General features: G+C 41.9%; 1 protein-coding gene across 2 annotated transcripts in view; it reads right to left on the bottom strand.

Moving 5' to 3' along the window:
• ptpa (protein phosphatase 2 phosphatase activator) overlaps positions 1–14,500 on the bottom strand; it is a 28,815-nt gene that overhangs the window by 11,629 nt on the left and 2,686 nt on the right. The window contains exons 4-8 of one of the 2 annotated variants that reach the window (XM_078272269.1): positions 13,758–13,883; positions 11,963–12,080; positions 9,089–9,188; positions 8,478–8,602; positions 6,879–6,979 (exon numbers count right to left, since the gene is read on the bottom strand). In XM_078272269.1, coding sequence (XP_078128395.1) covers positions 6,879–6,979; positions 8,478–8,602; positions 9,089–9,188; positions 11,963–12,080; positions 13,758–13,883 — 570 coding nt within the window. The other variant, XM_078272270.1, reaches the window with a different exon arrangement.

Here is a 14,500-nt window from a genome sequence, read left to right on the forward strand (position 1 = left end):
TTGTTGGTAGAACATCTGCTGCACTGTTAAAAAAATCTTCAGTGTTAAATAAATATTTTCAAATTATAGGGTTGTAATCAATTTGTTCTTTAAAAAGCAAGACAAAATATACCCAGACACAACACCAGATACTGACTGGTTTTCTGACCCCCCCCAATACAGTAAAACTGCTCATTTCAGAGTGGCCTTTTTATTGTGGCCAGCCTAAGGCACACCTGTGCAATAATCATGCTGTCTAATCAGCATCGTGATATGCCACACCTGTGAGGTGCATGGATTATCACGGCAAAGGAGAAGTGCTCACTGACGCAGATTTAGACAGACAATATTTGAGAGAAATACGTAGGCTTTGTGTACATAGGAAAAGTCTTAGATCTTTGAGTTCAGCTCATGAAAAATGGGGGCAAAAACAAAAGTGTTCATAATTTTGTTCAGTGTAGTAAAAAGCCCATTATGATGATTTCATTTATGCAATGATGAAAAAGACTTGGCAAAGAAAATGAAAAAGAAACGCGTTCGGTTATTCGGCCCTTGACCAAGTTTTTCATTATATTTGGCTTTAGCCAAGAATTTTCATTTCGGTGCATCCTTGCTTGTCAGAAGTCTGTGGAGCACTGAACTGCACTAGCCTGTATGAGGACCTATACAAATAAAGTTTGATTGATTGATTAATCAGTTTCCTTAGTCGTTTGCAATAGCAACTTAAATCTAGGTTGTGGTCATATTCCCTTTCACCTAAGAGGCCAAAAAATACGTTATTGAAGATTTTAAGCTGTATTTTTAAATTTGTAATTTGGTCACAAGGAGGCAGCAGAACAAAATCGGTACATTTCCATGTAGATACTGAAAGACAGATTTAGGAAACGCTTTTGAATGGTAATATGAATGCCAGAAAAAACTGTGGGAATTGTCACACAAACCCAAGGAAGTGTAGAATACATTAATACATTATAAGAATGTATACAGAATTTGTTTTTAAAAAAATACACTGTATGTATATACTTTCATATCTACTTATGAAGAAGTTTATTAATGTTGCTGGCTGGCTAGTCCATGACTGCTACTTTAAAGTGCTCATATTATGCTCATTTTCAGGTTCATAATTGTATTTAGAGGTTATATCAGAATAGGTTTACATGGTTTAATTTTCAAAAAACACCATATTTTTGTTGTACTGCACATTGCTGCAGCTCCTCTTTTCACCCTGTGTGTTGAGCTCTCCGTTTTAGCTACAGAGTGAGGCATCTCACTTGGGAGTCGCACATGCAGTACCTAGGTAAGGACTACTCAGAAGTCAGAAGCAGAGTATGAGGGCGTGCCCCGACAGGACCTAGGTAAGGACTACTAGCCAGTCAGAAGCAGAGTATGAGGGCGTGCCCTGACAGTACCTAGGTAAGGACTACTAGCCAGTCAGAAGCAGAGTATGAGGGCGTGCCCCGACAGTACCTAGGTAAGGACTACTAGCCAGTCAGAAGCAGAGTATGAGGGCGTGCCCCGACAGTACCTAGGTAAGGACTACTAGCCAGTCAGAAGCAGAGTATGAGGGCGTGCCCTGACAGTACCTAGGTAAGGACTACTAGCCAGTCAGAAGCAGAGTATGAGGGCGTGCCACGCTAGCAGCTAGGTGAGCATTACAACGTGTTACAAAGTGACCACGTTTGTCTCTGAAGTAAAGGCTGGACTACAATAGAGCTGTTTGGAGCAGTTTGTGAACAGTGTTTTCTGTTGGAGATGGTAAGTCCCTTTGGGGGGGACTTTGGGCTTTTTCCCTTTGTAAACCTATAACGTGCAAAAAAGATATATAACACTATAAAGGAAAGGGAAAAAGCCAACAAGCATAATATGAGCACTTTAAAGCTGCACTCACTAGCACGCAATAGTGCCCCCACTGATGTTTGGTAATGCAACTGAACTGTGGAAATGATCCTATAAGGGCATTGAACTTGATGTGATGGTGATGTGATGGTACCGTTGTCGTTTCTTCTTTTTTCATTGTTTGGCTTTTTAGAAATCCTGTTTAGGTTTGTTCTCCTGAAGATGAACTGTGTAAAACGAAGCTAAAAGAAAAATTCATAGCAGAAAGAATGAGTGTGACTGAGAACAATATGAACAACAACAGGCTGACCGTTTTCCTCAATCATCCTTAGAATTTGAAAAATGCTAAAATAAAGCTACTGACTACACTGCTTTCTTACTGCATTGATTACTCTGCTTTCAGCAATGTAATCAACATCGTAAAAAGAACATGCAGAACAAAAGGCTGATTATTGTTCCAGCAATCACCTAAATAACAATAAACAGATTCTGGAATCAGAGTGTGTTAGCTTACAGACAGACAACAAATAGTAAGAATATACAGAAGAACAATAGGCAGACTGTCACAGTGACACTGACAAAAAAAACAAATGTATTAATTCATAAATGTATGAATGAATTAAGGACTATAGACTGTTTTCCCACCATTTTTCCCAAGAGGCAGGGGAACACAAACCTAGACCCTGGGGCATCAATCTAACGTTCCCCTCTTTTTTCCATCCCCCTCATATTGCTCTAGACACTTTCCAGGGCCTCGCATGAGAACACATGGGGGAAGGGCATGGAAGAGGGAGGAAAGGGGGGTGGAGACAGCCCATATTCCCTGGAGGAAGGAGTGATTCACAGCAGCATGTGGGGAAGGAAGTGACTCATGTTTAGGACAGCACATACACACACACACACACTAGAGCCTTGTGTGTGAATCCAAAAAAAGAACACAAGGTTGAAGTATCCACGTGTGTGTGTGTGTGTGTGTGTGTGTATAGGAGGACAATACTTGGGTGTACATTTGGAGTGTTGCATGCTTAAAGGCCTGGCTGAGCAGCAGTAAACAACTGCAGTCAAGACTGTAGAAGGCCAGTAATAGATCCGAGAGGAAAGAACGCCCAGAGTGTGTAATCATGTTTATTCGGTTTCCCTTACCAAACTAAAAAAAAAAAAAAAAACACACTTAACATGTTTTTGTAATCTGTTTAAACCTCGGTATTTTCGATTTCAACAGTGAGAATTAAAGGTGAACTATTATGCTTTTCCATATTGTCTGTCATATATATAATGCTATAATGTCGGATTTTCATGTTAAAAGGTGGCCAGAGCTTCAAATAATGAAGTAAACGTATTTCAGAAAAATCCCTGTGAACTAAAACGTTCAGATTTCCCACTGTTCTGAACGCTCTGGTTTCAACAGGTTTTTTTTTTCCTCTACTCTCGGCTCGGTGTCACGTAACACCGAGTCGGCCTTCTATGATTGGTCATCTGCTCCAGGTTAGGCAGGACTGGAGTGTTAACATTGTCGCATATAGCTACATGCTAACGGCAGTAAAAGATGTAATCCCAACCCAATTTTGTTAAATTTTCCCCAATTTCGGGTCACATTACTATTAAAACATGTCCGGCTATGTAGTATTTGGCTCAGAAGCCTTGAGCTGCGATTTTTGACGGTAGAAAGTGCTGATAAATATTATTATTGTGCAGTGCTAACCAATTTATAGTAGCTGCATGCCAACGCCAGGGAATTCTGTAATCTTGGCTGCCAGTGTTGTTAATTTCTCCCCAATTTCAGGTCACATTAATGCTGAAACATGCCCGGTTGGGTAGTATTTGGTTCAGAAGCCTTTATCTGTGATTTTTGACGATAGAAAGTGCTGCTATATTCTATTGCTGTGCACTGCTAACTATAGTAGCTGCATGCTAACGGCAAGAAAATATGTAATCTTGGCTGCCAACGTTAATTTCTCTTCAGTTTCGGGTCACACTGCTGATGAAACCTGTCCAGTTGTGTCATATTTGGCTTATAAGCCTTTATGAGTGTTTTTCATGGTAGAGTGCTGCACGGATACGGAATTTGATCAATTAGAGCAGACTGGCCATTTTCGGGAGGGGGGCTTAAAGAGACAGGCGCTCCAACAGAGCGTCTCATACAGAGGGTGAATACAGGTGCAGCAGCCGTGGGCAGCATGAGAAAAATAAAGTGTTTTTGGAACATTAAAGCATGTAAACATGTTCTAGTACAAACACAAAACACAATGCTATATAATAAATCTCCCTTAAGTGGTATTAACTATTAAGCCTCAGTATTGTTGCTATGGTTTCTCACTGTTGAGACACATAAACCTTGCACTTTCAGTTGAAATAGAGGTTATGGGTAGCGGTTGACTGGAAGCACATTTAAGGTGTCCCCATGTTTAACAGACACCTACTAGCCAACCAGAAGACAAAAATAGGACTGCAAAACGTCCATTTAAAAGAATTGGACAAAGGCTCAGTCCTTGCTGCAGCAACCACGGGTTTGATTCTAACCCACGGTCCTTTGCTGCATGTCACCCCCCCTCCTCTCCCCCCTTTCCTGTCTTCAGCTGTCCTGTCAATAAAAGGCCTACAACAATGCCCAATGTGGTATTAGAGTCAGTGCACAGGTGTTAAGGCCTGGTCACGGCGCATTTATGAACAGCGTGGCGATTCCATTGGAATTAATTGGAGCCAGAGAGTTAACTGAAGCACCATCCACTTTTTTCTTTTACTCTCTGTCAGAGTATAAACTGCTCCACAATATAGAAATGGTTTGTAGACAGTTATGAGACAGAAGTACAACTACGTCTTTTGAATAAACTGTGTGAACTTAATGTACCGTTAGCGACCCAAGCTATTAAGCTAACAAGTTTACTAACCCAGCATTAGCAATGGTGCACAAAATACCAAGGGGGGAGTAAACGGAACACTAGAGATAAAATCGAGGTAATCTCAGAGAATCTATTGTGACTGACTAGCAGTAGTAAGCGGCCAGCCACAGCAGTTCACGAACTTGCCCCACGAGTATAGGCACAACCATAGACTGTATAAAATATAGACGTAGTCTCCGTGACGTCACCCATGGGTTTCTGAAGAGCGAAAATGAAACTCAAAGTGGGCGGCTCCCAGTGGCTTCGGCTGTCGCATCTTGGCAGTGCCCAAAGTCGGCTAATCCAGAGATGGGCAAAGAGGTGGAGCGTGGTGGAGCTGAGGCAGGCCAAATGAAGCCTACAGTCTATGCTCGCCTCCAGGGACGGCACCAACCTGTCACTTAAAGTGGCACACCCTTAATTATGCAGGACTTTTATCCTGAATATAACTTAATCTGATGACTTATTAAAAAAAAAAAAAAATAATCAATTTTTTGTACCAGGCTGTAAACATGTTCAGTTTCACTGTAAAGTTGGCCATTTTAATGTGGGAGTATTTGTAGATTCCTCCCTTGTGGAGCCAGCCTCAAGTGGCCAGGCAATGAACTGCAGTTAATGGCACTTCCAGACTGACTTTATTTTTCCAGCACCGGAGGTTGCCACTTGTTTACGTCACTAAGCTTCTAGAACCAAACATTCATTCGGATTAATTTTGACGTACCATTTTCTGCTTTTCAACTCTTCTCTTATAACAAAAGGAGCCATTTTGGCTCAAAGACCAAAGCATACTCAGGTGACCAGCTGAACCTTTGACACAGCAATACAGCACTGCCTGTTATTGGTTGACAATGTTATATCCATCGGACCCCATTTCCACCTGGACCCTGTCCTTTATAAGTGGATAAGTGAGTTAGCTTGACTTGATTGTTTACAATTTGACACAAGACTGAAGACTTTTCATTTCTTCAACGCTGGCCCAAAAGTTTATCAGGCTTATCACGACCAAGAGACCTCATTCATGATCTCATTTTGAAAAACTGTGAGTAACTGAGGAGGAGAACCAAGGAGGCACTTCTTCCCTTCTGGACACAACAGCAGCATCCTTTAGTGACCGCGAGGAGGAGGGAGAGGTCACACAGCAGGAAGAGGAGGAGGAAAAAGAGGGAAGGAGGGAGTGCCCCAGAGTGGGAAGGAGGAAAAGGATGTAGCTGCTCCAACAACGCCCTCCTCTACTTTCCTCCACTCCTTTTCGTTTCAAATCCAAAAACAAAGCGCATGGTTCCTGCTCTGGCACTCCGGCTGCCTTTCCTCTGTAGCCCTTTTCCTGGACAAAGTTCAGGTGGACTCATTCATTTCCAACAGCTAAATCAGAAGAAAATAAGTGCAATGTCTTAAAGTATAGTACACATAGTACTAGGGCTGCACGATATTAAGAAAATATGCCATAACTAGGGCTGCAACTAACGATTATTTTCATAGTCGATTAATCTGTAGATTTTTTTCTCGATTAATCGATTAGTTGTTGACAGAGACAGAGACAGAGAGAGAGAGAGAGAGAGAGAGAGACACACACACACGGAGAGTGGGGGGAGGGGTGGGGGAGAGAGAGCCGTTTTGTAGAGTGGAGAGGAGAACTGCGCGTCTGGTTTGAACAGCCAGGCGCGCGATCAGGCACAAATCTACGCTGCACGGCTATTCGCGGCGCTTTCGCGTGCGGTGTTTTTCTTGGCGTAGAGGGGCGGCGTTTTTTTTCTTCCAGATTGGATGTCTACACTAGGAAATGGGGACGGTACCTGAGCTTTCTGGAGGGTTCCTAAGAAGCTTTGTGCTGTGGCGAGACGTGTGTGATGGGTTTATGCTGTTGTCATTACACATAGGTTTATTCGGTTTAAAGTTTCCCTATTTTGTTATTATTTTGTTGATGACGAGTGGGGTGAGGGTTGCGAATTGTATGTTTCTAAAAAAAAAATGAATAAAAAATGTTAATCACAAAAACAAAAAAACAAAAAAGTATCCATAGTACTGTATTATACATATTGTATATGTATTATTTCATTTGATCAGACCTATATCCCACAGGTAAGTCATCTACTATGGTAAAAATCATTTTGTAAACACACACATCAAGTGTGATCCCCGTTTGTTTACACGTGAAAGTTTGCGTGAAGGCGTTTCATTTCCCACCTCATTTATGAACTTGATGCAATCCAGAAACATGTACTCGTGTTGGTGCTCGTTCACCACCCGCTCATCGAGGAAGTGCCGAGGCTCCAGCGTCGGGTGATCTGAAGGGAGAAGGAGCTGTAAGTGCACATGTTCACCACCAGGTGTCCCCATTTACCTTCCCATTAACTGCGGCCACTGTGGAGATGCACAGATGTGTACATGATTACATTTGAGCCTACCTTTGTTTGGTTTATAAATTATTTTAAATTGTTTGTTTTCTCTCACTGATAAAGGGAGAGTTGGGATTTTTGTTAAGTTATTCCCCTCTTTTTTGTTGTTTTTTTGCATGGGTGATTCTTTTCTTACTTGTACATTGACATTTGTCATTGTATCTACTGATGTACATTTTACTTTCCCCTACGAGAGTTTTGTGGGTTATTTTTTGTCAATGAAAAAACAAAAACTGCATCCAATGACTTTCAATTGGCATAGTAGACTTGTCTTTTACCATTTTCTTGTCATGCGGCAGTAGTGTAAATGGTATTGGATCCTGGTTTTGTTTGGGGCTGAACGATTCATCTTTTTCAAATCAAAATCGGGATTCGAAAGAATGCGATTAGCTAATCCAGGATTTCAACATGTCAAATTTAAGACCTTTTTGAATGAAATTTAAGACCTTTTTGAATGAAATTTAAGACCTATGGCATGACATAAAAGTACAACAAAATGCAGAGTCACAAACACACTGGGCGCGTACGTGTCGCGTATAGCCCGCGTGGCGTAGATGCGGCTGCTCTGCGCCCGGTGAGGGCCGGACAGATTGAATAACATGGGCGCCGAAATAAAAATAGCTGCGCTACGCTGCTATACGGGACACCTACACTCCCGCTGTGTTTTTACGTTACATGGACGTAGGAAAATTAAGACCTGTTTAAAATGATTTAAGACATTTAAAAAGGCTTAACATTTTGATTTGGAAATGTTTGACTTTTTAAGACCCCTGCGGAAACTGCGATGAATCGAATGTGCAATATTAAGTTGAATGTTTGGTGTAACATTTGGTTGGTTTAAAACAAGTTGTAGTCCTCTTTTTATTATCATATTTACTGTTTTTTCATAAGTTAAATGCTGGAATAATGTCACATATCACAGATTGTTTACAGAAATGTCCTATTTTCAGACGGCCGGATATCCATCACCTTCTGCTTTCTTTTTTGGAATTCTAAGCCCCGATGGATTTCTGAGGACTATGGTTAACTGCTCCTCAGATCTCTGCAGGGTAAATCCAGACAGCTAGCTAGACTATCTGTCCAATCTGAGTTTTCTGTTGCACCTAAAACAACCTTTGATCGTACACGTTCCACCAAAACAAGTTCCTTCCAGAGGCTATTTTGCAGAGGCTCCGTTGCTCAGTCCGGCGCTTAGCGCCCCCCCAAGCGGTTTAAAGAAAGGCCAATAAACCAGAGCACGTTTTTGTCCCAATCCCGGAATGCTGTGTGGACTAGCCAGGCCCTCCTCTGCAGCGCTGTGGAGGAAGGTCTGGCAATGTGAGACTGAGCTGATACAGACTCGCTTGTTTTCAATCATTTTGACTTCATGTTGTAGTGAGGCTCTTACCTACAAACTGGGAGCTTCCCCAAATGAAGGGCAGAAACTGAAAGTCATCCAGTCCCCACACACCTTGGCTCCCAGCTGGCTCCATTCTGTAGGTCTTCTGCAGCTTGCGCATCACTGCCAGATACCTGCAAAAACACACCATAAACACACGCAGCAGGATGTTGTAGGAGGGTAGGAAGATATCAAGATATCAATATTATACACCTAACATATATACAATAACTGTTGAGCTAATATTGGGCTAGCTACACAGACACAAGTGATGATATCTTCTTTTGCAATGCTGATATACTAAATGTACAGGCGCCCCGAGCAGTTGGGGGTTCGGTGCCTTGGTCAAAAGGAGGTGAACTGGCACCTCTCCAGCTACCAGTCCACCACCATACGTTGGTCGGTATGGGGACTTGAACCAGCGACCCTCCGTTTCCCAATGCAACTCCCTACAGACTGAGCTACTGCCACCCCATATCAATAATACAATATTACCAAACTTTCTATGTTTACTTTCAGATAGACAGGAAGTAGTCTTTTTGTTTTGTGTGAACAGTGTACATCAACAGCACACTTAAAAACCAAGAGGTTTGAAGCAGAGCACAGCAGTACCAGCTCACTTGTTAAAAACCTGAAAAACGATAGCCAGCTGATCATCTACCCTGAGAGCTCCAACCTTGCAGAGGCAGCAGAGGAACGCAGCAAACGCAGCTTCATGACCTGAGAAGACAAGTACACATACACACAATGAAGCTCTTCAAACATCAACAGGATTTGTGTGCAGGCCATTTTTGCTACACACAAGTGCAACCTTTTTGATTTGACAGTGACGAACAAATGCTACCACATCTTGCTTTTAGCCATTACTTATGGCTACATATTACTACTGATACTATGAATTATGTTAAGTTTAAGTTTGTATTATACTACTGATACCACCACCACTATCTTAAAAGGTACACTGTGTAGTGTTTTAAGTATTTTAGTAGCTAAAATCAATGTCTTCATTCATAAATATGTCCTCATTGGTGTAAAATGACCTCTGCCAATGATCTGACTTATACTCGTAAGCGAAGAATTTGTTATCTGTATTTACATTGGACGGGCAAATCCAAGGAGGCTTCCGTCATTTTGAAAAACTATAATCACTGAGAGGGACATACAGCACTAGCCTACCTGTCTAGCTAATCCACAACGCGTTTTCGTTGAGAGCCAGCGTCACGTGACTGAGACCAGCTGAAACGGAGAAGGAGATCAGTGAGAGGTGCTTGTCACTGCCCCGGCACATTTGAAAGCCTGCACCGCACCTTAGTTCATAATGGAGGATCATACTTATGCCGAGCCACAGGAGAAGGAATCCTCGTCGCCAAAACAGCGAAAATTGGAAGACATGTTGTCATAGCTTCTACCGTAGCTGCAACACGCATTTGAAAAAGCGAGGCGCTAGAGAGCACTATTCGTTTGAATGCAAAATACAATTTCACCGCTAGATGGGAGAAATTCCTACACAGTGTACCTTTAACTTCTGCCTGTTTTGTCCTAGTGTCCAAGTGTTCTTTGCTAAAGCTCCAAGCAATCCATTTTTGCTTCCTTGACTCTTTAAATGACACTCCTGCTTTAAACATGGTTACAACCTAGTTTTCAATGGATTTACAGGAAAGGACATTTACAGTAAAGGAAGTGCACACATATTGCAAAAGAAGACATTTTAAAAACATTTAAAAGACATCTTTTAAGCTTAACTCAAAATCTGTTTCCCCCATCTAGTGTTTCTTACAGCTTCACTGCTGTAGGACTTGTCTGCTGCCTTTATAAATCTCTGAATCGAGCCTGCTTTTTACAGAGTTGCAGTGCATCATTGCACCGCCTGGTGGCCAAACACATATTACAGTATCTGTGTTGTGTATATAGTCTGATACCCTTGGTATCATCTGCAGAAAGCGCCACACTTCTGAAATGTAACAAACACAGCAGCTACGTAATAATCTCTCAACATGACATGACAGATCCTGCCCTAGTTATGGACAGCGGCGCTGCGATAGGCCCGCCAAACTGCAAGGTTGGGATTGGGCCATCGATCAAACATGATTACATTTACACATAAATGATGAAGTGGGTTTTAATGTTTGAATGGTCCGTCCGCCAAAATTACAAAACATTTTCTCCGTTATCTGAGAGATAATCTGGCCTTGCAGATTCGACTCTCTGGAGTTCACAGAGTTAAAACATATTTTAAAGATCCAACAGTAATGTCTCTCCAGAACGTGTCCCTGATACTGCAGATAATCCACAGAACACAGCATCACAGAGTCAATTCCATTCACCTCTTCTTATTGGGGAGGAGACATCTCAGAGAAAGTTATTTCAAAACCTGAACAAATTATATATATCTGATATTGATCTCATGAAATGGCGTATACGACACGCCAATTCGTATGACATTATTGGCGTATTATCAAGAGGCATACTCGCTTTTTAGCATGTTTATCAACGCCGTTTGTCCTCCATTGACTTACATTACCTTGCGATTGTGTGTCAATTTACGCCATAGCGAGTAGTATGAAAGGGCGAAAATCCGCGTAGGGAGGTTGGTCGGGGTGGTGGATGGATAAAACACAGGACTTTCACACACACAGGACGTTCACCCAGGAGGCCGGGGATTGTGTCCCATGCGTCACGTTTCTTAAACTCAACCGTCGCTTTCTTCTTTTACTAAATCCAACCCCGTTGTTCTTTTCCTAAACCCGCGTGTGACGTTTCCTTAACTCAACCGTCGCTTTCTTCTCGCGATAACACGCCAAGTGACGTGTATGTTTACGCCCGCTGTATACAGTGTAGACATACACGCGGATAGCTCAAAATGCGTACAGATAACACGCCACTTGGCTTAAGAAAGTGGGCGTGTATGTTTACACAAAGTCATGGTGTGACATTCGTATTTCTTTGGAAAGGATTCCAACAGCAGGACGTACAACAGTCTGCAGCTAAAGACACAAACTAGCAGCACTATGGTCACTGCTGTTGTCAGATAAACAACACAAATGGTGCGTTTACTGGTAAACCGCGGCGTGCATTCTAGGTTATTGTAAAATACCCTTTTCTCATCTTTTTAAAAAAAAAAAAAAAAAAATCTTTTAAAAAGCAATTTACTGGTGGAATAAGTTAGTTATAAGTTATTACATTTTTTATAAATCATTTAACTTTGACCATATGGCCTTTGCAACAAACAAGCATGTCTTTAATGTCACCGACAGTTTTTTTGTGCTTTTTTTATTATCTTTCAAAAAGTATCGATTCTGGCACCGTTTTAGCATTGGTATCAGGAAAAAACCCATATGATATACAACCCTAGCTCTTAGTACGGGTGTGAATGCACCCAGGACGCATTGAGATCCGATCACTCAGACCACATTCGAAGGTGGTCTGGCCAACATATGACCACATTCTTACAGCAGTGTATGTGTCATAGGCCACATTTAGCACAACACTATTACCTGTTCCATAGTCTATCCTGGTGGCATTCCCCACAGACTCTTTCAGATAGACAGCTATCTCTGGAGCTGCAGCACTTTTGTCAGCAGGGAGCACTGTTGAAACCAAGGCCTCTGCTTCCTACACACAGAGAGATATTCGGGTTACAAAGGGTCCGTGAACTTCCAGGAAATTTTCCAAGGGGAGTTAAGCTCAGGAATTTTGGAAATGTTGCACAATTTCAATTTTTTTTCAACTTTTCTTAATAGTGAACTAATTTGGGTGGAAGCTACATACACAAAAGCAATACTAGGTCATGTGGCATGTTTCGGTTAAAAGTATGACCATTTAATTGAATTGTAAGCTGCACTGAATACACAGCGCGTTCTCCAATCTCATGTGCAGCACACTACTTCACTGTCTGAGCCAAAGGACCATATTGAAGTAAATGTATTTTTAATATTTCAGTTAACCAACAGATAGTAGCCTTAAGCAAAGTACACAATATATAACTTGTAAACACCGTCTCCTACTTCTTGCTATCTAGCTGTTGACCATGGGATGTATGGCTTGATTGAGCTAATTGAGGAGTTTAAATTAATCTATTTCAATTCATTCTTTTGTAAAATGAGTTGTTGACTTTGAACCCTGAGTTTGCACACAGCGCGCATTGATGGCTCAAATTGTCAAAGAACCTTTCCACGTTTGTTAACTTACCAGCTAGCTAACTCACCACAAGACACATTTGACATTGTATGTATTTGGCAAATAAATGGATTATGTCGGCTTATGATTTAGTAAAAATGTTTGTTTCTATCTGCATATGACATAGTAACTGCAGCCTGAGCAAATAACCCGTTTATTTCTATTTAATTCCTGTTTTTTACTGTTAGTGCCTATAAATTCCTTTTAATTCCCATAAAAAAGTTCCCCTTGACTTTTCTCAAAATGAGAATAGTTACAGTCTCATTTAGGGATGCATTGGTGCAGATAACGACTTAATTAATAATCAGGTATCTGCCTGACATAACTGATCCACAGTGTTCGGCTCAGTTCACTTAAAGGTGCAGTAAGCAATGCTGTGCAAAGATTGTGGATATTTGAACTCAACTACCAAACAAATACAATGCCTCAGATCCAGTTTTAGGAACTGAAGTCATTAAACACTACGGAGGAGTGTGAGTGTGTGTGTGTGTGTGTGTGTGTGTGTGTGTGTGTGTGTGTGTGTGTGTGTTTGGCTCAATCCCAAAGTGAGACCTGAGGATTAAGGACTAAAGACTCACAGACGTAATTGATCTCAGGTGCTAAGTGAGTGAGTGTGTTCAGATAGGTATAAATGGGATTGGGACAGCACTTCACGAGATCACATGTTACCGTGGCGACGTTTAATAAACAAAGATGTTGCTGACACCTGCCGGTTTGGGAATTTTCATTTTAAGTTTGTTGCTTTCCTCACGGCCAAGGCACAGGAGACGGCTGCCCGATTCCAAAGGTTTTCAAACTCTTGTTTTACGAGCTGGACGACAGGTTGGTCTGTGTTCCGTGGTCGTTGTGTCTGTTGTTTACCTTTGTAATTCCCGGATTTCCCTATGGTCTCCGCGGTAAACGTCACAACGCTTTGAACTGTGGGTAATTCCCTTTGTTGAAGTCTGCATCGATGCAGACTCACGGAAAGAGCTCGGTAAGTGTGTACTCAAAACCTCACGCCCTCAACATTACACCTAAGCTCTTACGAATTTAGAGAGAACGCGCACCGTCCGTGAGTCCGGACGTTGGAATTGGGCCTGCTTGTGTGTGTGTGCGTGTGTGTGTACTAACCTGGTCTAGTTTGGCGTACCAGGTTCTGAAAGCCTTATTACCAAAGCGTGATGGCTGGTCAACAGGAGGGGTCTCGTCTATCCACCGGTCCAAAGTCCCCAAAAGATCCAGTAACTTCTCCACTGTCTGTCACACAAGACAACAGCGACTGAGGCAACACTAATACTTATCATTATCAGACGATGGGTTTAAAGAGTATGAAAAGGAATAAAGAGCAAATGATAAACAAGAATATTTAGGTCAGGGGTGGTTGGTGCAATCAGACAGACGCAGCCTGGTTCTCTCTGCTGAGCCTTAGTTGGCTAACCTTCTGCGATCACTTTGTGTTTCAATGTTGCAGAATTTCAACCGAGTTGTTATCATCGACGTAAGTTTCTGTTCTCAGACAAATGAGAAGTATGAAAATGTTATTAATTTGAGGCTCATGATTGCAGCTCGCAGAAGAATGGAAATTCTAGATAAAAGTATTAACGCTGTAGTGCGTAGTTTCGGTCGCTCCCATGAGGAATTCTAAGTAATGACAACAACACTGTCGGCGCGCACTGCCCCCGACCCCTCCTCCACGCAGTTGCTAGTAGCCAAGGAGGACACGGAGGACACAATCTTCTTAACATAGCCATACTGAGAAATACAGAGAAAGTTGCGTGGAGCCGATAGTCTTAATTAGCTTTGTAGCTTTTGGCAATGGCTTGAATGTAACGGGACGATCATTAATATCAAAACGTTATGCGCTAAAGCTTTAA

The sequence above is a fragment of the Sander vitreus genome, chromosome 16 (assembly GCF_031162955.1).
Source record: "Sander vitreus isolate 19-12246 chromosome 16, sanVit1, whole genome shotgun sequence".
Classification (NCBI taxonomy): Eukaryota; Metazoa; Chordata; class Actinopteri; order Perciformes; family Percidae; genus Sander; species Sander vitreus.